The sequence below is a fragment of the Globicephala melas genome, chromosome 11 (assembly GCF_963455315.2).
Source record: "Globicephala melas chromosome 11, mGloMel1.2, whole genome shotgun sequence".
NCBI classification, from domain to species: Eukaryota; Metazoa; Chordata; class Mammalia; order Artiodactyla; family Delphinidae; genus Globicephala; species Globicephala melas.
The window spans coordinates 47901168-47927578 of record NC_083324.2 but is presented as its reverse complement, the minus strand read 5'-3'; the positions used below and the strand labels follow the sequence as shown (position 1 = coordinate 47927578).

The 26411-nt window shown below is 42.8% G+C and overlaps 1 protein-coding gene across 2 annotated transcripts in view; it reads left to right on the top strand.

The window, feature by feature from the left end:
• ITGA9 (integrin subunit alpha 9) overlaps positions 1 to 11440 on the top strand; it is a 350116-nt gene extending 338676 nt beyond the window's left edge. For both annotated transcript variants that reach the window (XM_060308137.2, XM_030830131.3), the window contains one exon: positions 7020 to 11440. In XM_060308137.2, coding sequence (XP_060164120.1) covers positions 7020 to 7118 — 99 coding nt within the window. In that variant the 3' untranslated portion in view covers positions 7119 to 11440. The remainder of the gene's footprint in view (positions 1 to 7019) is intronic.
• The last annotated feature ends 14971 nt before the right edge of the window (positions 11441 to 26411 follow it).

The window sequence follows — 26411 nt, the reverse complement described above, 5'->3', positions numbered from 1 at the left end:
GGTGGGCAATGTTCAAGTCCTCTTTCCTTTCTAGAGCCACATCTCTTGAAGTTCCCTTTGGTGTAGTACCTGACACCGCTACCTGTGGTTGCTTGCCATTGCCTTGAGCTCATGAGCCCAAAATGATTGTTCCCCAGAAAGTACAAGGATGGTGGCGTGGTATCAAAAACAGAACAAGGCGGCTGGCCCAGTGTGGATGGACTTTCTGTGCCATGAAGGCCTGCAGGTTAGCATGCTTTACACTTGTGAGCTGGCTGGTGCCTTCACTCAGCAAACAGATCCCTGCGAAGTGGCCGGCTCGGGGTGAAGGGACAGAGGTAATAAGCAGCAGAGCCCTCACTCCATCGTAAAGACTGGGGAAAGCAGTTAAGTGACCGAGGCTGAGCCAAGCACATCCTGAGGAGTAAGCAGCACTGGGCCAGGCAAAGAGCCTGTGCCACACCTCCTACATGTCGCCGTGGTTCTACCAACATGCCCATCATCCCCTGTTTATCTGAAACAGAAACCCCTTATAGGGTCAGCAAATACCTTCTCCAGAGCCGAAGTCCAGGCTCCCTGCCTAATGCTCAGCCTCCTTCTCTCCTCCGGGGCCTTCCAGAGGGTCGGCCGGTGGCACATCAGGCGCTGTCTCATGCTTGGCCGCAGCAGGTCCTGGCTCCGGTGCAAAATCCACAACGAGGGCCCCGAGCTAACCAGACCCTTCTTCACATTCTGAAATGGATCCTAATCAGCCTTCCCAGAGCCGAGCTGTTAGCAGACGCTGGGAGCCATAATTTAAACTTTCTGTGCAAGGATTACAGTAGCCTGCCAAGCCACCGTGCAGGAAGAAAACTTTGAAATAGGAAACTCTTTTAAGGGAGAAAAATCCAAATGAGTCCACTCTCCTTTCTTTTGGCTCCTGTTTGGGTTTGAAATGGCCTGGGCCCTGTGCCTCTTCAAGACAATCGTAAAGGCCTGTTTATAGGAGGAATTTCATCATTCAGAGGGTATATGTGACTTGCACCTTTAAAAAGTGCCTTCAACTCATCAAGCCAGCCTTTGAGTCAAGTGGTTAGAGAGTGGAGATGCTGGGATGTTTTTCCTTCAAGAGGAAAAGCCTCATTTAGGGCCCCAGGCTTCTCTCTCCCTCTCTCTCCCCCTCTCCTCGCTCCCTTGTACAGTTTGCCAAAACACACAGGCCACCACTCAGTGAAGGAGAAAACTCTGCATCCTCCTCTACTGCTTCCAGCCCAGGAACCTTTCCCTTCTCTCCTGTTGGCCCCTTTTGCCAGTGAGATGGCCTGGAGCAAAAGGCAGTGCCATGGCCTGGCCAGCCCCATGACCAGCCTCTTCCCAAAAGGCCCAGGACCTGCCAGCTCTGCCTTCTCACAAGTGGTATAGAGGTGGGCTGTGCAGTGGGTTTGCCACCGTCCTTCAGAAGGACTGTCTCGAACCCTCTGTCAGCCGGGCCTGTTCCAAGAGCCTGCTGCTCCAGAGCTGGTTTTGGGCTCCTGGTTTTCATTTAAGAGCATTCCTGCTGACCTCAAGCAGAAATACTTGGAAAAATAAATCTGTGAAATGGCCCAGCGGATGGGTAGGTTTGGCAGCCCCTCCAGGGGTCATTGGGGTTATCACCTGCCCTCCAGCTGGGCTGTGAGGACCCATCCTTGTTTCTCCTGCAGAGAAAATGAAAATGCACAGACTTAAGTGCACACACACACACCCTTCGCACTGTCTCAATTAAGACCATGTGCCAGAGACGCTCAGTGGGGACTTATTTATGTTTGGAAGTAAATATTGGGCTGATGTTGCACTGTTGACATCTCGAGACAGAGACGTGCTATGTAAATAGTCAAGGAACTTGAAAGGACCCATAAACATGAGACTCTGAGTTAGTCCAAAGAAGGAGTGTGTCCAAGGCCCTTGGAATAGCTGCCCAGGAGGCAATCCAAAAGCCAGGGAGGAGGGGGTGGGCATCTCCCCAGAGACCAGAGGCCGTGGGGTTGTGCGGCCGCCCTTCACTCACCCCGAACTGGGCTGGGAAGGAGGAGGCTGGTGCTGTAGGATGTGGACCCCAGAACCCAGTCATTCTCACTTCTTCCTGGGCCCCAGGCCCCTCTCAGAACCTTCCTAATTAGGGCCATTCAGGGGAAACCTGCTGTTTCCCTAGGAGTTTTCTGGCAGCTTTTTTGATACAAGTTTATATCAGAAAGTTGTGTGAATCTGTCAGGAGGGCTGAGGGAGCTGCCCTGTGGGGCCGCAGGTCCCCCTCAGGAGTGGAACAGACAAGAAGCCAGAAAACCCCTGCTCCCTCAGCTTCCAGGGGAGCCAAGTTTGGCTGGAGTCTCTCTTCCTGTAGGGTTTCCATGAGTGTTCCCTCCGCTACAGACAGCAGTTATAAACAGAGCCTTTTGCCCCTCAAGTGGCAAAGCAAGCCCTGGAAGGATCCAGAAAAAGTGCAGGAAAACACATACTCCACTGAACTGGAATTGAGTGAGGGGCTGCTGAGGGTCCAGCTTAACTCATCACGGCTCATTTCCCGGCACCCTCAGTGTGGACTCAGCTGGCTGGGAAAATGTAGGTTTGCCCAACATCTCTCCAAGGTTTTCCCCAAAGTAACCATGAGTACTAGTGATGGTGAGAGTGTAGGCCTGCTGCAGGAGAGAAATGTCTTTGAAGTCTTGAGTTATCTTAGTGTTTAAGAGTTTTAGACTTCTTTATACTTTATAACATATCCATACTTTAATATAAAAATTGGAAATTTAATTTTCCAAAAACGCTTTGAGAAAAAATGATAGCAGGCGAGGACTCTGTGCCCCGTGCCTCCTACGTGTGAGGACTGGATACACAGCTGTATGGCCTATAGGCTGCAGTCCCGAGTTTGCTTTGGGGACCAACATAAAAAGCTTTCATTGTGTTTCAGGGCTAGAAGAGGTCTGAGAATGCCATCGATCTCTTGGGCAGAGACAAAGACACTGGGGTTCAGAGCCAGGAAATGACCTGCCCTGTGGCCAAGCGTGAGCAGTACTCAGAACTCCAGGCTCCCCATGCGGCACCTCTCCCGTCCAACCCTTCTGAGTAGGTCCTGTGGCACTGGGCAGGCCTGGTATGACACAGTTGTTTGGGGAACCCTGGCTTGGTAAACTCAGAGCCTGGGCTCTGGGTTCTGTATCAAAAGCCAAAACTGGGCTCTAAACAACAGCACAAAGGTGATATTCTCTTTTTCTGAAATGGAATTCGTTTGACCACGTAAGAAACAATATTAATTTGACAGAACCACCTCTAGACTATATCGCACCTTTGTGCAGACAAGTAAACAGCGCCCCTTCCTCCAGAAGCTTTACTTCCATCTGTCAGAAAATTCAGAAAAATCTACTGATTTTATTAGAAAAAGACACCCGACTGCCATCTGCTGGAAAATAGTTGTAATAAGTTTACACGTCCATGATCTCTCTGATATGAGTGGCACCCTCCCCCCTTATATGCAGTGCACAGCCTGCATTACTGTACCCAGCACTCCCTAGACATGAGCGTGATCTGTGTTTTAAGAAATGGTCGTGGGCTCCAAAGAAGGACAGACACCAGTGGCAGCTCCAAGCTTCCATCTAAAGATGAGACTACACACAGGTTATGTTGGGAACAGGGCTCTGGATATCCTGCCTCACTGGAGTGGGGTGGAGAGTTTGCAAGGCTGTTTCTAAGAGAAGCTCTACGGTTACTGCCAGCACGGGTAGACTTTTCAAGACTGGTGCTGAGGGACTTCTCTGGTGTTACAGTGGTTAAGACTCTGAGCTACCAATGTAGGGGGCCTGGGTTCGATCCCTGGTCAGGGAACTAGATCCCACGTGCATGCCGCAACCAAGAGTTTGCATGCCACAACTAAGGAGCCAGCGAGCCACAACTAAGGAGCCCGCCTGCCGCAACTAAGACCCGGTGCAACCAAATTAATTAATTAAATTTTAAAAAAAAGACTAATGCTGACACCATACCACTTGAGACAAAAGAGCTTGCTTTTGGATGCCTACAGGAGATGATATACCATCACTTTGTTGGTAAAAAGTATGACACACATAAACATGAGCACAGGAGAGCCTCCTGTGAGAGTTGGGCCAGGCACTCTCAATCCTTGCTAGATTGCGTACTCTGTATCAAATCCTTACGCCAGCATAGCTGTGAGAAGGTGAGCTGACTCTCGTCCTCCTTAGAGATGAACAAGAAAAGTCTGTTCAGCAGGACAGGGCACAGTGATGCTCTTTCCATCTAGAGCCCTGTCAGGCTGCCCCTCAGCCACCTTTCCCGTGGGTGTTGACTCATTCAGTGTCAGGCAAAAAAATATGGAGTTCTGTATCAGTTAACTCTTGCTATGTAACAAACCAAAGTTTAGGGACTTAAAAACAACCACCATCTACATAGGTCGCAATTCTGAGGGTTGGACTGAGCTTAACAGGGAGGTCCTCCCATCTCAGCGGGGCTCAAACCTACACCTGCAAGCAGTTGGGGGTTGGCGGGTCTAGGAGGACCTCAGCTGGTGGACTCATCTTTCAGCAGCGAGACCAAACTTACTCACTTGGAAGCAAGGCAGGGTTCTGAGAAAGCAAGTGGAAGTGTGCAAGGCCTTTGAGGCCTAAGTGTGGAACTGACAGGGCATCACCTCCCATGCACCCAACTGTCATAGCAAGTCACGACTCAGATTCAGGGTGTGGAAAATAGACTCCGTCTCCTGATAGGACTTGCTGCAAAGCCACGGTACAGGGCATGGATACAGGGGCATTTTTGCAACTTATCACTGGCAGTAAGTAGCGGTGAGATGCTGAGCTCTGGGGATAAAAAGCACAAATCTGTAGGAGTCCTGAGACAAATGTGAAAGATGATAAGAGAGCAGACAGTTAAAGCTCTGCTTGATTGGTGCCACAGTAGAGATATGTTACTTCTCTAGAGTTAAAGTGAGTAACTGGAGATCACTGAAACATCACACTATCCACAGGTAGAGTCATGTGCTAAAGAATCTTATTCTCATGTTATATCCAGCCTTCTTTCTATGATTATGTTCTCCTCAGCTCAGAAGGTGCACATGACACATTCGCCCTGCCAACCACATCTTTATCTTTCAAGAATGAGATTTCAAGCAGTAACTTCTGAGTTAGACATTTCCATGAAGTCTTGGGTCGCTTTCCTGGCCTCCTATGGGTATGCTTTGAGGATGACAACAACGACCTTTTTCTAATTATCCAGAACATTCAAGCCAAGCCTTCTTTCCACATCCCTTGCAGAAGGGAGAAGGTGGTAGAAACTTAATGAGAGAAAAGTATATGGGGGTGTCATAAAGTGAGGTTCTGACAGATGTGGTCTGATGCTGAGAGGACATATCCAGGGAACTCAATGTCTGTCTGTGAAACGGGTCTTGAGGATCGAAGCTCAGAGCACAAGACCCTTGCCAGCTGTTCTGTGGAAGCTTCCACTCCCTCCCAGCCGTCAGACTGCTCTCAGAGGGAACTCTCAGGACTCCCTTGGCAATGTGGGTGGAGGTGACCAGCACTGTCTTGGCAGCTCTCTTGACAATTCTCATTTTCACCTGGGCCAGTAAGCCCCTTTCAAGGAGTAGGAAGATGGTGCAGTGAGACTGTGGATGCTTGGTTCATGGTGAAGGAATGTGAGGAAAGATGCACAAAGGAGTTGGATGTGCCCACAGCCTGGGTTTGCTTGACGATTTGTTTAGGGCAGGTTTTGTATGTGCATCCCCCATTGGCAGCAGATTGCAGAGATTGTTAGTCTCAAGTGTTTTCAAATATGACTATGGAAATTATACACCAGTGACAGTGTGGTACCACAGACCTGCAGCACAGCCTCCTAGCAGTAAGCCAAGTGTGCATGTCTGTCTCAATTCCCCTATTCAAGAGGATCGAAACAAGGATTTGAGGGCAAGTCATTTATTTGGAAGATAATCTCAAGAAACAGTGATAGGGAACCAGGGAAGAGAGGGCAGGGAAGGAAGCTAATAAAGGATGTGTTATCAAGCTGGTTACCACTGCGGGAAAGTTCTACGCGGAGCATGCACCTCAGCGTTTCGCACCCAAGGAGAGAGGGAGCTGGGGTATTTGTACACCAACTCCAGTCAGTCATGTTTAAGGGCAGATGCAGGAAGATGTCTGATCTCAGAAACAGAGGCCACTAATGCTAGGGAGCACAGGACAAGAGATACCAGGTCTTCCTGAGCTTGGGAGAAAAGGTCAGCTTTGGGCTACAAAAAGTTACTTTTATATGGCAGTAGTGCCTATGCTGACCATGTGAAAAGAAATGGAAATTCATCTTACCCTGTATGGAAAGCCATAGACATCGGAAGGAAAGGTCTTTTCAGAACTAAGCTAAAGGAAACTGCCATCGTGGCTCAGGAGGAGTTGCCAGTTTTAGGGGGGTACACACTGCCAGCTGTGTGCACGGCAGCTCCGCAGCTCTCGGGGGTCACAGATTTGAGTGAAAGATCTGGAGGACAGCAAGATAGGATGCAGGTCTGCAGATACTTTAAAACTCCTATTGTGTGAGAGCAGTACTTATCAAATTATTCTGCAATGGCTAATCTCTCTCAGGATTTAATAGATTTATCAAAAGCCAGATAAGCTTGGGAAATATCAAGTCCCTGACTTTCTTAATCCTTTCCTAAAAGGTTGATTTGATCCTTTACTGTTCTACTGTACATTACGAATCTCTTAAAGAGTGTATCGTTTCCAAACTTATTTGACCGTGGAATCTGTTTTACTCCCAAACAACCTATGAATAGCTCAATAACTAGTTTTCCCCAGCATACAGTTTGGGAAACACTCCACCAGAAGCACATTACAAGGAACAAACAACTTATCATAAGAAAGCTTGCAGGAAGTCCATGCATTTTGAAAAGTGGTTCCGCATGATGCTTTTTCTAAATCAGCCCAATCTGAGGCGTTGTGAGCATAGGTCATGTCTCCTCCGGGTCCAGGTGGCTTGGGAATCAAAACGGTTGATTCCCCAGCATCTCTAACCTGGCGCCTCCTCTTTCTGCCTTTCAGATGGGCTTCTTTCGCAGAAGGTACAAAGAAATTATTGAAGCTGAGAAGAACCGTAAAGAGAATGAAGACAGTTGGGACTGGGTCCAGAAAAACCAGTGACCTGCCACCCCACCCCACCCCGGTCATGTGGCCCAGTGGTTCGCCTGTCTTCCTGATCTTTGTATCTTCCATATTTGGAAGAAAGAATCTTCTCCAGATTTTTCGGAGGCCCCACGATGCTGTTCTCGTCCTCGTTCTCTCAAGCCCAGGTGCCAACCTGAGGCAGTCACTTGACTGGAACCACCACCACTTCCTTTTCCAGCTGAACCCACAACTTTGGAAAGCCGGCTGCAGAGCCAGGCGATATTTATGGATGCAACATGCGTGGTCAACCCTCAGGGGAAAACTGTTACCTAAAAGTATTTTTATAAATATAAGCCTTTTATACTGATTATGTCTTTATATTTGTATCGATGTTTTATTATTTCTATTAAATGGTTATATAGTTCACTCAAGCACTGATATCTGGCCTGAAATCTTGGAAATACTTGTATATTCATACAAATGTTAAAGGATAAAGATCTTATTGTACTCTGGAACTTGCTGTTAAAGAAGACTCAGATGAAATCATCTGAAGAAACCTCATGTGATGAATCCACCCAGCGGGTGGTGCTGTATATCAGCTGTGGTTTGGGGCTGAGCCCGAAGGCATCTCACATCTCTGTTGCCTGGAGTCAAGTGCGGAATAATGTGCTGAAGAACCACGAGAGTTTTTTCATCTGTACCGTTCATTGGAAGATTCCCAGCAGGAATTTGGATGGAAAAACCTGATTCTTGAGGTCTGTTCTGCATCACCTTATAGAGCAGACATTTCACCCTCCTTGCACTTAAATTAAGACATGAAAGCTTGGAGCAATGCCATTTCATCACTGGTAAACCTCAGAATGGCATCTCATCCTGGACATCGTGCATCAGAGTCCGCATACCACCAGGACTGAATTGGTGCCCACCAAGCAGAGACTTGTGTCTGAGTGCTGTGATGTGTTATCTTTTCATGTTAATTTGAGTCCAGGGGTCTCCATTATCCCCATCACTCTTGCTGTCCCAGCTAATGGTAATTGCAGTGTCCTTCCCAGAGATGACCATTCAACCTGTCCTTATTTTTTTTAATCGTGTCTTAGGTGGAATTCTTAAGAAGTGGACCCTGAGACAAGGATTTTCACGCAGTAACTTATTAAGGAAGTATCCCCAGGGCACACCAGTAAGGACACGAGGGAAGCAGGACACAGAAGGGGAGGAAGACAGGTAAGGGAGCCATTTCAGGGCAGGTCCCGTGCAGGGGGTCTTCAGCCTGATCCTGCTGGGGGGCTCTGGAGGGTAAGTTATGCCTCAGAGTTGTCCCAACCCGGGGCAAGGGAGCTGAGCTTTCATAGTCTTGGACCCAGGAGAGATGTAAACTTTCTGCTTTCACTTCCTGCCAGCAAAATAGCCCCAGTAGCTCAGGAGCAGTCCTCAAAAAGAGGGCTGCACCCCCAGCCTGGGAAGCGCACAGAAATAATGCAAAAGAAATGATGCAGAGGGATCTGGGCATAGCACTGACGTCCTCGCCTATCCCCTGTACAGGTGAATGCTGAGTTATGGCCTTCACTATCCAAGCTCTCTATTTGACAGTGTTCATTACCAGACACGCAGTGCTGTCCAGATTTGAGTGCAGTGTGATTCTCTGAAAGGGCGAGGTGGTGATGGATGTAGCAAGCTCAACATCATGCCTGGCCCGTAGTGAACATTCAATAACCATGAGCAGCCCTGGCTGCTTTTACCGCTGCTGGAAAACCATCTGGTACAGGGGAAAACGTGCCGAAGAGCAGGGTCTGACAGAGTCCTTAGTCACTTATCACAGCCTGCTCAAGCCCCGGGTACAAACAGATGGCATCAGATGAGAATGAAACAAGAAACAAGACCAGGCATCTTTCTCATAGGGCCTTGTTGACTGGGAGCTAAGATGTGCGGGGGCCCGTGAGTATTGTTGAAAAGACACAGAACTCAACTTCAGGGGAGATAGGTTTTTCCAGACACATAGTTGGCTAATGCTTGCAAAGATATCTAAAGTTTTGGCAAAATTATGAGGGTGCTGGGCGGTTGCAAACCTGGCAGGGAGCACACGTGTCTTTTTGTTTCTTACGCAGTTGACTCTGACACAGGAAGATACAGAATGCATCATGCTCCCCTTCCAGTTCTCACTCAGAGTTCACCTCTGACAGATATGTATGGGGCCCCTGCTGTGCATCAGGCCCTGTGCTAAGTGCGGGGGGTTCCCCAGTGAACACCACCCCACATTTTGCCCCAGGGGAGGCAGATCTTCCCACAGTGGGATCGTGAATTCCTTTACGAGACCTCATCTGCAGCCTTCCTTGGATGGACTTCTGCTTGTTGTTTCATGTTGTCCTTTAATAAATCATTTAGGATTCTTAGGTGGTAGGCCTGGGACAGCTCCATCAGCAGCTTTGGCCAAATGCACGACTAGCCACAGCCAGCCTCCTGCAAGGTGTGCAGACGCATGGGAGACAGTGTAGCAGGATAACTGGCAGGCACGCGGTTCTGCCAGCCAGAGGGGAAAGCCTCACCAGGGGAGGGGCAGGCTCCATAGCCAGTCTCAGAGCTGGGATCCATGTGCTTCTGGGTGGTTCTGAGTGGTGGACACACGAGTGGTCACATACCCAGGAGATTACTAAGACTAAATAGGGCAGTTTTCAAGAAAATCACGCTTGGCCTCCACTGGAGGAAATACTGGCAGCCACTCTGGAACCTGTATGGGGAGGATGGTACATCTGCTTATCTCCTGATGCTGAGTAGGCGGGGCAGCATGGACTGGGGAGGTGACCATTTAGCACAGAGATAGGGAAGTTGAGCAGGTTATCAGCGCTCTCAGCTTGGCCGGTTCACCAGCTCCATCCAGTTCAGAAGCCCTCAGTAGGCTCTTGGGGGAAGCAGACAGGATGGGTTGGTGTGTCTTTGTTCCTTCTCCAGAAGGTTCTTTTAAAATTCCACAGTGCCTTCCAGTTTCCACCTTTCCTGCTTCTGCGGGTTCACTGTGGAATGCCATCTGATGTTCTCTTGCACAGCATTATTTAAGTCTGCTTCAGCTTTTTGGTTGTGTATTCACTAGGGTTATAATCAACTGTCAGAAGGATTGAGGTGCTCTTTAAATATGACAAAAGGACCTTTGTAGAAATTAAGTGAAATAATGCCCCCTTTTCAAAAATGATTCACTTATGCTCAGTTTACATGGGACTCAGGAGTTTGGAACATCACCTAAGTGAGCCCTGGACCTGTCACAAAGAAGAGGCCATGAGGTTCAGGAACGAGGGGACACTGGCAGGAGTGAGTGGGTCCAGTGGCTTTACGGTGACTGACAAGCACACGGCCAGAATCACTTGCTACTGAGGTCACTGAGGCTTTCTCAGTCAATTCTTCAGGAAACTTCCATCAGCATTCTGAAGTTGGGTAAGCTTTGTAGAAAATCCGATGGAAAGTCCTCCTTCACCAAATCATATGTAACCTTCAGCCCTGGAGCCAGAGGCAGGGAGGTTCAAAACAAAACCAGCAGGCCTCCTGGAAACATCAGGGACCTGTTTTCAATGTGGATGTGTAGCAGGTCCCCTAGGTGGTTGTGATGGGTGCTGATATGCTACCTGTGGAACCGTAGCAATGTCGTTTTTAAAAAAGGTTATTCTACTTTTATTTTTGGATAAGGCATCATATCAGGGCAACGCAGTTACACTCGGGTTACCTGTAAAACCTACACCTGATGAAACCTGCACCTAATTCAGACTTCCCGAAATGTAGAGGCAAAGCAAAGGATTGGTATTTGGGGGAAATGGCCTTTTAGCAGATAAAAGGCAGAAAACGAGTGTCCCTTAGAAATGCTCCAAGTATGCAGGGTTTTAGTCCATGTGTTGTTTTGCTATATAGAGCAAGAATATACACAGTGGAGAATATGTTCTGAAGCAAAGAATGGCTGAAGGGTTAGGATACAAAGGCAGTAGGGCCAAAATGAACCTTCTAGAATGTCTTCTGATTTTCAGCATGTGAGGGGGATAATGAACAAATGTCCCACGTGATGCAGTGCTTTGTAGCACAATGATCTAGATTTCAGACTGTGTTAAGGTTTTTTCAAATTCTAATGTGCACGGTGTGACCGGCGGAGTAAGTTTAAAAGCTTTAAGAGTGTGATGAATTGCATGGCAGGCACCCACGCTAACTTCACTTCCAGAACTTGATTGATGCATCTGTGTACGTTTCCGTTGAGGAATTTCAGTGGGAGGGGTGTTCCTCTTCACAAAGTCGCATGTATTCAAGTCTGTGCAGTCACTTCTAATTCACTTGCACTGTTTGGGAAATGCAGGTTTACAAAAGTACGTGTTTGGAATAAAAAAACAGCTGCAAACGATTTGGGAGTTAAGTCTGTAATTTCTTTTGCTACTGAAGTACTTGAGCCTTTTTAGGCTGTTAAAGATGGGGTTTCGGTGTAATACAACATGAGCATTTAAAGAGCCCACGCAGGTTCGTCTAATTGCACATAAAGAACCCACTCAATGTGTCCGAACTGTCCCTAGTCTTTGGCCTCCATTCCATGGTCGCCACCTTCTCTATGCATCACCCACCTGCCCAGGGCCACACCTGGGACCTTGGTCTTAGGAGGAACGTGCCCGAATTAAATGCAGCTGATTCCTCGTTTTTAGTAGACTGCTTCCTCATGTGTCCGCCAGTCATGAAGCATTTTCCCGGAAGCCTTTTGGTAGCATCCTTACACATTTACAAACATTGTGTTCTCTTAATTTTTGATCCCCTCCATCTGTCTAGTTATGTCCCTCTTCTTATCTCAAATATTGTTCATTTGTGTGTTTTTCTCTTTTTTCTCTAGATGAGACCAACAGAGATCATTTTATTGATCTTTTCAAGAATAAGCCTTTGGCTACACCAATCAGGTGTACTGGTTTTTGCTTCCTATTTCATTAATTGCTGCTTCTGTACTTGTTAAGATTTATATTACTCCCCTGTGGTTAAAATTCATACACACACACACACCCCACACAGTATATAGAAGGGGGTCTGAAAAGATACACACCAAGGGGATAAAACTGGTTGTCTTTAACTGGGTAGGATTGTCAGTGTTTTTGCTTTGCATTTTGTTTTGTTTTTACTTGTCTGAATTTTCATGTTCTACAGTGAGCATGTATGTCTTTAGTAACAATGAAACATATGCAAATTACTTTTAAAATAAAGTTACCTCTGGGAGAGTATGAATTGCTAAACCAAGAGAGATCTCAAATTCTAGGTCTCAGAAGAAAGAGCTTTGTTTGCAACAAAGAGCATTGATGAGCCTGACACTTAGGACGATGGTCCAGTGAGAAATCCCAAGATTTTTCATTCAGATGCTTCCTGGCTTAACAAGACCTGCCAGATCACTAATGCTGATTAAGTATGCTTCTCTTGTGTTGCTCCACCTGTTTCCTTCAGCCAGGAAAAGGCCTCGACTAACTCAAAGGAATCAAAGATACAAAACTAAGAGGAAGAAAAATGGCCAATTAGTAAATTCTGTCTCCCATTCAATCAGGAGTCGTACAGTCCACTGTTCTTTACCTCTGGTCCTTAAAGTCTGTCTCTTCATCAGGGTATTTTGCTTAGTAATAGAATTAATGGGAGTGCTTAGTTAGAGCTCTGTCTATACTATCAAACCACTTGGCAGCTATCCACCAGCAAGGCCACCCGACCCTGAGATCTTGTCCATTCATTCTGTGTAACATCCAACTAAAGTGGATATAACGAGATATGGCCAGCTCTGCCCTGAAATCTGAGGCTGTGACATCTGGGCCTGCTGCCAAACATCTGCTTCGCCTCAAAGTCTAGTCTGGATCAGTGTGTGCTTTATTTGATGTGATTCTTCTATAATTGAAAAAATACCTAAAAACTTAAAGCAAATCTCAATAGAGGTATAAGTACTACCTTCTGAAGACACCAAATGGATTAATAAGCAGGGGGCATTTTTAAAAGGATCTCCAGAAAAACTTTCTTCTAAGAAATGGCAGATTTGGAAAAAATGAAATGCTCTCCAATATTACGTCTATTCAGAACCCACCTTATCAGTTAGAAGACTGTTTGGCTCCATATAATAGAAAAATCCAAAATAACATGGTTTAAACATGCTGGAAGTATGTTCCTCTCTCACATAAAAGAAGACCAGGTGTGGGCCATCAAGTTCTGGAACAGCAGCTTCATGGATGATCAGGATACCAGCTCCTATCTTTCTAGGCATGTGGCCTCCATCCTTAAAGTTACCTCGTGGTCCCAGCTGGCTACCAGTGTACCAGCCATTGTGTCCACATTCCCAGCCAACAATAGAGGAGGATAAAATGGCAATGCCCCCTTGCTTTTAACTGGCCTTCCCAGAAGTTCCATACAGCACTGGCCAGAAATTAGTCATATAAATGCACCCATCCACGAAGGAGGCTGGGGAATGGATTTTTAAGGAATAAGAGGAGAATACATATTGGAGACAACTAACAGTTGCCACACCCATTGGTTTATACCATTGGTTTATATTATACTCAGAATATAGCTTCCTTAAGCCCTAAATACATACCCTTCAAATCCTTGAGCCTGACTGGATTTGAGCAAGAGGAACACCTTTATTTGGGGTGGGTACTTAGGGTACAACAGAGTTGGCTAATCATATTAATGTCCACACAAAGCTCTTTCTTGTTTTATGTTATTTTTCTCCTTTATCCCCCGCCATCCTCATTCACATTCCTCTCTCTCCTAGAGGCACCAAGTCTAATGAATTGAATACATGTCTTTAGAAATGTAAGTACATAGTATTATTTTGTGTGTTTCACTTAAATGGTATTGAGCCTAAAAGCTCAGGTTGTGGTTTCATTTTTTTGAGGATGTATTCATGTTGCTGTGGTTATGCAGCTCTACATCCTACATTGTTTCTACCGCATTTTACTACTCCAGCCCCTCTGTAGGAGACCTTTGACTGCTTGCACCCTCCTGCTGTAATGAACATCCTCTCCCATGTCTCCCGCTGGGCCTGAGCTAGAATCTCTTGTGGTCCATATTACATATATTATATCTTAACATGGTTACAGTCTCCTTTTCCAGATTCTAAAATGACCCCACAGTGGATGCTCTCAGCAGCAGTGCATGTCCCTGCATCCTTGCCCATCATGGAATTATCTGACTTTCTTGCCAGTCTTGTGTGTACACTGTTGTATGGAGTTAGGTTTGAATGTGTTTGACAGCCGTACACATGCATCTCTTCATATTCTTATTGGCCATCTGGGTTTCCTTTTCTGGAATCAGTTTCACCTCCTTGAACAGTCTCTCCATTAGATTTCCAGAATAGTACGCCTACCACCTCCCTGGCCACTTCTCAGCCTCCCTTGCAGGTTCCCACTCTTCTTCCCAGCCTCTTGATGTTGGAACTTCTTGCATCTGTACTCCTTGGAGATCCCCATCCAGGCTCCTGGCTTTACGTGTCACCTACAGGACCCAGGTGCCTCCAGTCTGGTCCTCTCCCCTGAATTCTCCACTCACTCAGCTAGATCACAGGCTTCTCAAACTGCGCATGTTCAAAGCTGGACTGCTGCTGTCCCCATCTCAGGAAATGGCAGCTTTATTCTTCTGCTTGCCCTGGCCAAAATCCTTGCAGTCATCCTTGACTCAGCCGCCTCCCACACTACAACCACTCCTTCAGAAATCTCTGCCAAATGGTCTTTAAAAAACAAAACCACTAATTCAAAAAGGTACATGCGGGCTTCCCTGGTGGCGCAGTGGTTGAGAGTCTGCCTGCCGATGCAGGGGACACGGGTTCGTGCCCCGGTCCGGGAAGATCCCACATGCCGAGGAGCGGCTGGGCCCGTGAGCCATGGCCGCTGAGCCTGTGAGTCCGGAGCCTGTGCTCCGCAACAGGAGAGGCCACAACAGTGAGAGGCCCGCGTACCGGGAAAAAAAAAAAGAAGTATATGCACCCCAACATTCAGAGCAGTATTTTTACAATAGCCAAGGTATGGAAGCAACCTAAGTGCCCATCAACAGATAAATGGGTAAAGAAGATGTGGCATATATATACAATGGAATATTACTCAGCCATAAAAAAGAATGAAATTTTTGCCATTCGCAGCAACATGGATGGAGTTGGAGGGCATTATGCTAAGTGAAATAAGTCATACAGAGAAAGATAAATACTATATGGTATCACTTATATGTGGAATCTAAAAAATACAACAAACTAGTGAATAAAGCAGAAAAGAAGCAGACTCACAGATATAGAGAACAAACTAGTGGTTACCAATGGGGAGGGGGGGAGGGGCAATATAGGAGTAGAGGAAAAAAAGGGTTATTATGGGATTATATGAACTCATCTGTGTGAATCTTTTGAAAATTGTAAAGCACTCATTGCCAGGCAAACTTAAGAGCTTTCAGGATCACTCAGAACCATCCTGTGTCTCTGTCCATACCCACTATGACTGGATTTTTCTTTATTTCCTTTTAGTTCTGTCCATTTTTGCCTTTTATTTAGGACTGAGCCTAATTTATTAAGTACCTAAAAGTTTAAATTATCTATCTTTTCCAGATCAACACTCTATCATTATGCAGTGATCTTCTTTTTCTCTAGTAATACTTTGTGTTCAAGTCTATGTTGGTTAGTGTTTATACAATATATCTTTTCTCATTTATTTATAGTCTTTCTATTGATATATCCTTATATTTTGTATGTATCACTTGTAAACAGAATATAGTTGAGTTTTTAAAATCCATTCTAACACTGTTTGTCATTTTATTAGAACATTTAGTTTATCTGTACTTATAATTATTAATGAAATAATTGGATTTATTTCTGTCTTATTTTGTGTGGTTTTTGTGTGGTTTTTTTTTGCCTATCTTAAGTTTCTTTTTCTGTCCTTTTCTTCTTTTTCACATTGCGTTCTTCCCCCCATTAGTCCTTCTTCTTATGTTCTTTAAGTGGATACCCAGATACCCTAGAACTTCAAGACTTACCATAGTTTACTTGCCTAAACATACCACAGTCTAAAGTTAATAACTCTCCTTTAATGCATTTTAAGTTTATACTTCAACATCATAAGTCTTTTGTTTTTGTGTTTTTGTGTTGAATATTCTGTAGTAAAATGTTGCTCATGTATTTGCCACCTTCTCTGTTCTTCATTCTTTCATCTCAGATCTTTCTTCCTGGGGTCATTTTCCTTATGCCTAGTACATCTTTTAGAATTTTCTTTATTGAGAGACTGCTGACAGGCACTATTTCAGTTTTGTTTTATTTGAAGCTTCTTTAATCTGCCAGATTCTTGACTTTTTGCTGGCATAGAATTCAGCAGTTATTTTCTCTTGGTGGATAAATATATCATTTCATCTTCTGGCTCCTGTTGTTACCATTAAGAAGTTGGCAGTCAATCCATTTGTCACTTCTTTAAGAGGGATTTGTTTTTTCTCTCAGGCTTCTTTTAAGGTTTTCTCTTTGTTTTTGTGATCTGTAGCTTCACTCGGATGTGAAGGTGGAATTTCTGCTTATTCTGCTTGGGATTTGCTGGGCTTCTGTGGTTTGATGTCTTTCATCCATTCTCTTCATCTCTGTAAATATTCTCCATGCTTCATTTTTACTTTGACTCCTTCTAGAACTCTGATTATCTAAGTGTGAGACTCTCTCTGTCCTTCTTGCCTCTTTGTCTACCTTTCCTGTTTCCATCTCATCATCTCTCTGTGCAGCATCCTGGAATATCTCTTCTAGACTACTTTTGCATTCACTGTCTTTTCAGCTTGTGTCAAATCTGCTTCTAGAATTGTTTATTGGGATTTTCATTTCAATTACATTCACATATCTAAAAGTTCTATTTAGTTCTCCTTCAGATGTGATTGGTAATTCTTTGTATTTTCTTGTTCACTACATGCGCTTTCAAGTTTCTTTTGTATCATTACACATGGTAATCATAGTTTCTATTTTATATCCAATACATGCAATGTCATTGTTATGTGTCTATTTCTGTTTTCTGCTTTCTGGGGTTTTTTTCCCTGATGATTCTCATTCACGTTACCTTGTTTCCTTGTGTAAATAGTGGATTTTTTTGTTGCTTGATTGATTGTTTTTTGTTGGTCTGTATGTTTTTTACTATTAGCTGCTTATTTTCCTTGGAAAATTACTTGTGGTAATTCTTTGAGAGATAGGATGGAGATGTGCTCCTACAGAGAGCATTTGCTTCTGCCTCTGCTAGGAGCTAGTCTGGGACCATACATTGAGGTTTTATGGACCACCCATGTAGTGTGAATTTGAACAAATCTATGATAAGGCCAACTTGTGGTTGTTACTTCTCAGCAGTGATATTTCCATCACCCCCTTGCCCACCCTGTGCCCTACTCAGCACTGAGGCCACTCCCCTCAGTTGAGTACTGGTAGGAATGATGTTTCTATTTCTCTTACATGGAGGTTGTAGCCCTTTGAGCTCCCACTTTATGGGCCCACGAACCCTGCAAAGCCATGAAAACCAATCTCAACTTTGTTAGGTTGACACCTGCTCAGGACTAAAGTGACTGCAATCCTCCACTTACCTCCCCACATTGCCACCTTCACTCAGATTTTGGCTTGATAATTTCATACTGTTACTGAGTCCGAGCTCATACTGTTCACCACACAACAGGCCAATAAATGGAGAGACGCGTTGTTGGGGCAAAGAATAGCGACTTATTCAGAAAGCCAGCAGACCAAGAAGATGGTGGACTACTGTCCCATAGAACCATCTTGCCAGGGCGTGGATGCTAGTTTCTTTTATAGAACAAAGTGGGGGTAGCGGGGGTGAGGAGGTAAAGTCAAAAAGGCAGTAAGTTTTTGCAACTATTTTCTGGTTCTGGCCAGACTCCAGAGGGGATGTGTTAATTTCTTCTTTCCTGCAGCCATTCATAGGCGGGCCTGGTCAAGATGTTTGCTGTGAGCTAAACAAAGGTATTTTAGTTTAATGCTCAGGCTTGGGAGACAAGGTTCCCAGAGGTGGGCCATTATGTATACTTTGAGCTATAGGCAACATCCCTTGAGTAATTAACTTGTAGCAAAGGCAATAGAATACAAAGGTTAAAGTAAAAGAAACAGATCCAACATGGAGTCAGATTTGTTCTTCCCTATTACAATACATTTGCCATGTCTTCTGTGCTTTTAAGAACATGCTATTGAAAATATTTTATTCTTCATTTTTAATATTTTTGTTGTTGTTGGGGGGCTTGATCTACCTTTATTCATGGATTATAAGCCTAGATATCTATTTTCTAGGTATCTAATCTAATCAGTTTGTGTGTGTGTGTGTGTGACGTTATATAAAATATTTCAAGCAAACAGAAAAGTTAAAATAGTTTTATGGTAAATACCTGTGTACTCACCATCTAGATTCTGTCCATTAGCATTTTACTATACTTAGTTTATCACAGATCTATCCATTCCTCTCTCCATCCATTCACATGTCTGATTTTTACATATTTCAAAGTAGGTAGCATATACTAGTACATTTTCCCCTGAATGTCAGTTGTTTTTGTATGTTTGTTTGAGTTGTTAATCCAGTTATATTTTTCATTTCTATAAGTTCTATTTGATTCTTTTTTAATCTATATAGTCTCTCATCCCTGCACATATGTTTAAGCTTTTATTTTTAAAGTATGTTAAACTTATTTTATGATGTGTATGTTATTTCCAATAACTGATGTCTTTTATTATCATTGTCTGTTTCTCAGTTGTGGTGCCGTGTTTCCTTTGTGTTTTGCCATTTTTTCCTGTCAATTGCTTGTTCCCCTCAGAGCTTATCTGTGGGAATTTGAGGTAGTTTCCTCCAGGGAAGATTTTCATGTGCTTCTGCAAAGTGGATGAGAGAATGAATAATCTGGGACTGTTTTAAGCTAAATTCTTGCCTTGAGTTTTTTTCAGACCACCCAGGGAGTGTTGTAGGCAGCCTGCAAACTGATGTCAGAGCAGGAGCAAGGCTATAAGTTCTCTGAGGAGATATTTTTTTCTCCTCTATTCAACACCAGGATTCTAGTCTGGCCATTTCCTTGGTATACCTTGGGATGGGGCAGCAGCAAGTTGACTTCTCATTTAGCCTTATGCTGATGGTACAGTCCTTTGGTGTCCCAGATTGAGGAAGGGAGAGACCCCTTTCAGATCACCCTCCTTGAGTGATTCCAGGACTATGTCTCCTGTGCCCCCTTCCCTATGACGCTATAAAAATTCAGAACCAAGTTTTCCCAGTTTGGCAAATGTTTCCAAGGCACAAGTCAGCTTCAGCATTCTGCCTACCACCCCTACCTGGGTTCCCCACACCCCTGAACTTAGTGCTTATCCTGGATGTGCCTCCTTTTCTTGCCATTTTGTCAATAATTTAAGAAAAGCAACTATAATATTTTCATCTTGCCCTTTTAGATGATTTCAGCAGAAAAGTCAACCATGCTAGCGGAAATAGAAGTCTGTATTTCTCTCTATATTTGAAATATGTCATAATTTAAAATAATCTGATAAAAAGAAAAATCTAGAAACTTCTACTCTCAAGTAATTCTCATGTGCTCTATTAAGAATTCACTTAGGGCTTCCCTGGTGGTGCAGTGGTTGAGAGTCCGCCTGCCGATGCAGGGGACACGGGTTCGTGCCCTGGTCCGGGAAGACCCCACATGCCGCGGAGCGGCTGGGCCCGTGAGCCATGGCCATTGAGCTTGCGCGTCCGGAGCCTGTGCTCTGCAACGGGAGAGGCCACAACAGTGAGAGGCCCACGTACTGCAAAAAAAAAAAAAAAATTCACTTAAACTCTAACATATGTGAAAACTGATTATACGAGATACTGAAAGCAAGAAGATGAAAAGCTCTGTTCAACATTTTTATGAATGATTTATTCCCTCTGGGTTTTTCATTTAAGTTGATCTACCTTTGAGTTGAAGGTTTTATTAATGATACTGCTGTTAATGTAGCTATTGGCAGTAACTATGTAGTAAAACTTATTTTTACTATACTTGTTATTGTGTGCTGAAACTTGTATGAACATATGAGCTGATGGAAATAAGTATAAATTAGTTTCCTACTTGTCATTGCTTAATGTCAGCAGCAATAATTATTAGGATTTATTTTTTATGGTGCTTGTGTGTCCATAGGAAATGTTGTAAACCCAGACTTATTAGAAATGTCTAAGAAGTTTGGGATCTGAGAAGATATATAACTTCAGACAAATAGGTGGTCTTTCTTTACACCAGGCTGAGAAAGTACACCCTGACAGAAGCCAAATAATTTCTTGAGTGCTCCTTGAAATCTTTTGAGACAAAAACAATAATATTTATACAGGACCATGAGGACTGGGTGGCTATGGGCCTCTGAGAATGAGTCTATATCTTAGAATACCAATGCCTTGTGATGTGATTTTGTTTCTGTGTGGACTTGTTCTCCGACTAGTGGGCTGAGAGTCAGATCTCTGAGAGGAGGGCAAGATCGAGCAAAGGTGATTCTCAGGGTTGCGTTTTCATCCTCAAATCTTCTCTCTGACCCTCCTTCGTCCCTGCTAAGTTAGTTCCTTAGTGTGGGGGCTTGAAACATGGGAATAACAACATATATTGCATAACCCAACGATAGTGAATGGTATAGCTTCCTAAAGGGACCCTACATTACCTTATAGTCTTAGAGCTACCCCAGGGTGGGAGGTAGCTCTTAGACACTATACGTTAGGTATTAGAATATTATAACTCCTTCCACAAGTAAAATACGCATTATTTATCAACCTCTTCTGAGAAATGATGGCCGTCCGTGGACTCTCCATGTAAGACTTTCCTAGGATATTTGTAATATCAAATATCTATCATGTTCTCATTATGTGTCCAAACCTGTTGGTAGATGATGTGTGAATGCAGTATGGGGGCATGGCTGAGAGGACGAGCTCTTGATTTAGGCAGATCATAGGGCGAACAGCCAACAGGAGAGAAGTACCCACGAACAGCAGAGGGCCACCCCCACAAGGGCCCTGAGGGGCCAGGAAGGAGCCCTGGTCATTGGAGAAACAATCCCACTATCAGCACCACAGTGCTGTGCCTGTAATCTCCCTAAAGGATGGGCTGGCAGCAGGAGGAGCCCTGGTCAGTGGTGAGACAATGGCCACCACCACCACAGACCCACCATGTCCCAGAACCTTGCTTATGGGACCTTAGAAAGAAAATGAGCTCACCTAGGACCGCCCCCCCCCCGACCATGCACACAGGGAATAATGCAGCTGCACGTAATCATGATCATGCCAAGAGGTGATTCAGGAATGCTTGGTTGCATGATTCTGGCTGGAGTATAGATTCTTGGGTATTGTGTGATTATGGCTCCTCTATGCTTTTGTAATAGCAAGGTCTAGCATCTATCAGTTACACCTAGAATCTGAATCTTGGAGTTGTCACCTTCTCTGGAGATCACTCGCTACAGGAATTTTTTCTTTGGCATCCTTGAAATTGCATTCTTCAAGTCTCTGCTCAAAGGTTCTCATTGATGAAACATTCACCATACTTCTCTGCCCCACTGGGTCAGTGCTGCTGAACCCTGGAGCTCCCTCTGTCTCCCCAGCCCTCCCAGCCATCTATGTCACGTCTCCTTTATTGTTTTTTTTAAAAATACTGGTAAAATACACATATCTTATATTTTTACCATCTTAAACATTTTTCAGTGTACAGTTCAGTGGTATTAAGTACATTCACATTGTTGTGCAACCATCACCACCATACATCCCCATAACTCTTTTCATCTTGTAAAACCAAAACTCTAAACCTATTGAATAATAATTCCCCATTCTCCCCTCCCTCCAGTCCCTGGCAATCACAATTCTACGTTCTGTCTTTATGATTTTGACTACTCTAGGTACCTCATATAAGTGGAATCATACAGTATTTGTCTTTTTGTGAATGGCTTATTTCACTTAGCATAATGTCCTGAAGGTTCACCCATATTGTAGCATGTGTCAGAATTTCCTTCCTTTTTAAGGATGAGTGATATTGCATTGTATCACTATACCACATGTATATATACCATGTATATATACCATATATACCATGTATCAGCTATTGTGAATAATGCTGCTATGAACGTGGGTGTACTAATATCACTTTGAGACCCTGCTTTCAATTCTTTTGTGTGTGTGTGTGTATATATATATATATATATATATATATATATCTCCAGACATGGAACTGCTGGATCATATAGTAATTCTATGTTTAATTTTTTGAGGAACCAAGGAACCACTATACTGTTTTCCACAGTGTCTTTACCATTTCACATTCCCACCAAGAGTGTACAAGGGGTCCAATTTCTCCACATCCTTGTCAACACTTGTTGTTTTCTGTTTGTTTGTTTATTTGTTGACAGTAGCCATCCTAATGGGTGTGAAGTAGTATCTCCTTGTAGTTTTCATTTGCATTTACCTAATGATTAGTGATGTTGAGCATCTTTTCATGGGCTGATTGTCATTTGTATATCTTCTTTGGAGAAATGTTTATTCAAATCCTTTGTCCATTTTTGAATGGATTTTTTGTTGTCGTTGTTGTCAAGTCTTAGAAGTTCTCTATATATTCTGGATATTAAACTCTTGTCAGATATATGATTTGCAGATATTTTCTCCCATTCTGTGGTTGTCTTTTTAGTTTGGATAGTGTCTTTTGATGTGCAAATTTTAAAATTTTTCATCAAGTCCAATTTGTCTATTTTTTCTTTTGTTGCCTATGCCTTTGGTGTCACATCCAATAAATTGTTGTCAAATCCAATGTTGGGAAGCTTGTGTCTTGTATTTTCTTCTAAGAGTTTTATTGTTTTAGGTCTTAAAGTTAGGTTCTTGATCCATTTTGAGTTAGTTTTTACATGTGGTGTTAGGTAAGGGTTCAACCTCATTTTTTTGCATCTGGATATCCAGTTTCCTAGTACCACTGGTTGAAAAGTGTTGAATGGTTTTGGTACCCTTGTCAAAAATTACGTGACCAAATATGTGAGGATATATTTCTGGGGTCCTTACTCTATTCCATTGGTCTATATTTCTCTTCTTCCCTCTGTACCCCCAACCTTCCCAGCCATCTGTCCCAAGTTTCCCTTTAAAAATAAAATATCGACTTTGTCTCCATGACAGCATTCAAAGCATATGAAAAGAGCTGCTATATAATCTATAAAATTTCTCTTTCCTGCATAAAGAAATCTCTAGTTCCTAAAACTATGTTTATGACAGCTTCCACATCCTGTACCATCTCTGACATAAATAAGAAAATAACTGTCACCCTGTAATGAAGCTACCCCTCAAATTTCCCTCCTTGCTTTGAGCTGCCAGCATAGAACTAAATTCAGTAACAAGAATTTTTATCTGTCTTGTTGGCAGCTTTGCTACCACGTTGACTCATATTAAGATTGTGGGCAACTCCTAGGTATTTTAAAATTCACTCCTATAAAAGAAAAATGAAAAGACCTTCCCGATGCCATTTGTTTTAATTCTGAAAGATATTTCAAAAAAGTGCAAACAGTATTATAACAAATGCCTAGGAACCTACCACCACTTTGTCACATTTGCTCCAAGTATCTCATTGGATTTTTAAAACTTTTTTTGGAAATAATTATAACCTCACAGGCAGTTGAAAAATAAGAAGTCCCATGTACCCTTCACCTAGCTTTCCCCAATGGTAACATCAAGCATAACCATAATACATACAATATCAAAAAGGGGAAATTGATACTGGTACAATCTATAGATCTTACTCAGATTTCATCAGTTTTTATATACATTCACTCATTTGTGTGCATGTGCGTGATCTATAGTTCTATGCAATTTGATCACATGTATAGATTCCTTTAACCACAACCACACTCAAGATTAATTACCACATAATGTTGCACACCTGAAAATAATATAATGTTACGTCAATTATATCTCAATTTAAAAATTTTTTTAAAGATTAATCACCACAAAGGGACTCCCTCATGCTACCCCCTAACCCGACCCCTAACAATCATTAATTTCCACCTCTATAATTTTGTCTTTTAGAGAATATTTTGTAAGTGGAATCATAGATTATACAACTGTTTTCTCCATTTGTAGATTCTAGTCAGATTTATTTCTATTCATAGAAATTGTCCCTTTTTTCCTCTCTGCAGGCAGTATCCACTTTACGTATGTGTGGAAAGCCCTCTTCAGCCAGGTTGGAAAAGCAGGAGGAGGGAGATTCCCAAATCCACTGAGAAAACTGAATTAATTTTCTCTGAGAAAATGCAGTTGGTATTAAGTTTCCATAGGGGTAGCACTACTATTCTATTATCATCCTATGGACACATTATGGATTCAATAGACGTTTTTGACTAGACAAAGTACTATTCATAACATTGCTCCTGTGAAAAAATATATCCCAAAGTCCAAACTGGAAAACAACCCGTTTATTGGTGTTTGCAAACGTTGTGTTGGAATTGTGTGCCCAACTTTGCTTTGCCAAACATTGTGTGGGCTTGGAGTAACTTTTATCTGACTGGGGTCAGAGAAACAAAAATATTCACATTTCTTTCAGTTGTGGTAAAAGAAGAAAATATATATATATATATATATAACCTTTGAGATTGCCTTTTTCACTCAGTATAATTCCCTTGAGATCCATCCAAGTCGTTACAGGTATCAATCATTTGTTCCTTTGTATTTCTATAGTATTCCATGATATGGATGTACCCCAGTTTGACCATTCAACTGCTGAAGGGCATTTGGGTTGTTTCCAGTTTTTGGCTGCTACAAATAATGATGTATTATGACAATTGTATTTCAGGGTTTTGTGGCACATAAGTTTTCATTTCTCTGTGATAAATACCTAAAAGTGAGGTTACTGAGTTGTAAGGTAAGTGTATATTTAGTTTTAAAACTAAACTGCCAAATTATTTTCCACCAGCAATGTATGAAAGATGTAGTTTCTCTACGTTCTCACCAGTATTTGGTATCATCACAATTTTTTTTTGAGCTGTCTAATAGGTGTAATATCTCATTGTGGGTTTAATTTGCATTTCCCTAGTGGCTAACAATGTCAAACATCTTTTCATGTGCTTATTTGTGTCAGCATATCCTCTTTGATGAAATGTCTTTCCAAGTCTTTTGCCCATTTTCTAACTGACTGTTTGATATTTTACTGTAGAGTTTTGAGAGCTCTTTTTGTATTCTAGATACTAGTCCTTTGTTAGCTACGTAGTTAGGAAATATTTTCTCCCAGTCTGTAACTTGTTTTTCACTTATCTATTTATCAATTTTTTTATGGATCATGTTTTTGGTGTGAAAGAACACGTCATCTAACCTGAGATTGTGAAGATTTTCTCTTATTTTTTTTTCTAAAAGTTTTCCAGTTTTGTATTTTATATTTAAATCTATGACCCATTTAAGTTAATTTTGTATAAGGTGTGGGGTTTTTGCATTTTTTGTTTTTTGGCTTTTTTGCTTTTTAAATAGACTATTTTTAGAGTGTTTCAGGTTCACAGCAAAATTGAGCAGAAAGTCCAGTAAATTCCCATATCCTCCCTGCCCCCAAACACACTCAGCCTCCCCCACTTTCAACACCATGGAGCACAGTTGTACATTTACTACTATCAATGAATCTAGACTGATACATCATTATCAACCAAAGTTCATAGTTTACATTAGGGTTCACTCTTGATCTTGTGAATTCAATGAGTTTTAACAGAGGTATAATTATATATATTATTATATGTATATAAACAGAGGTTTTAACAGAGGTATATTATATACAGAATAGTTTCACTGTCCTAAAAATCCTCAGTGTTCTGCCTATTCATCCTTTCTACCCCCCTAACCCCTGGCAATGACCTATCTTTTTATTTTCCCCCTAGTGTTGCATTTTCCAGAATGTTATATAGTTGAAATCATACAGCACATAGCCTTTTCAAATTGGCTTATTTCACTTACTAAATTAACACAAGTTTTTCCCACGTCTTTTCATGGCTTGATAGCTCATTTCTTTTTAGCACTGAATAATTTTCCATTGTATAGATATACCACAGCTTATATAGGCATTCACCTCCTGAAAGACATCTTGGTTAGTTCCAACTTTTAGCAACTATGAATAAAGCTGCTAAAATATCTGTGTACGGGTTTTTGTGTAAAAAAAAGTTTTCAACTCATTTCAGTAAATACCAAGGGGTGAAATTGCTGGATCAAATGGTAAGAGTAGGTTTAGTTTTGTAAGAAACTGCTAAACTGTCTTCCTAAGTGGCTGTGCCCTTTTGTATTCCCACCAGCAGTGAATGAGAGTTTCTGTTGCTCCACATCCTTGTCAACATTTGATGTTGTCAGCATTTTGGATTTTCATCTTTTTAATAGGTATGTAGTGGTA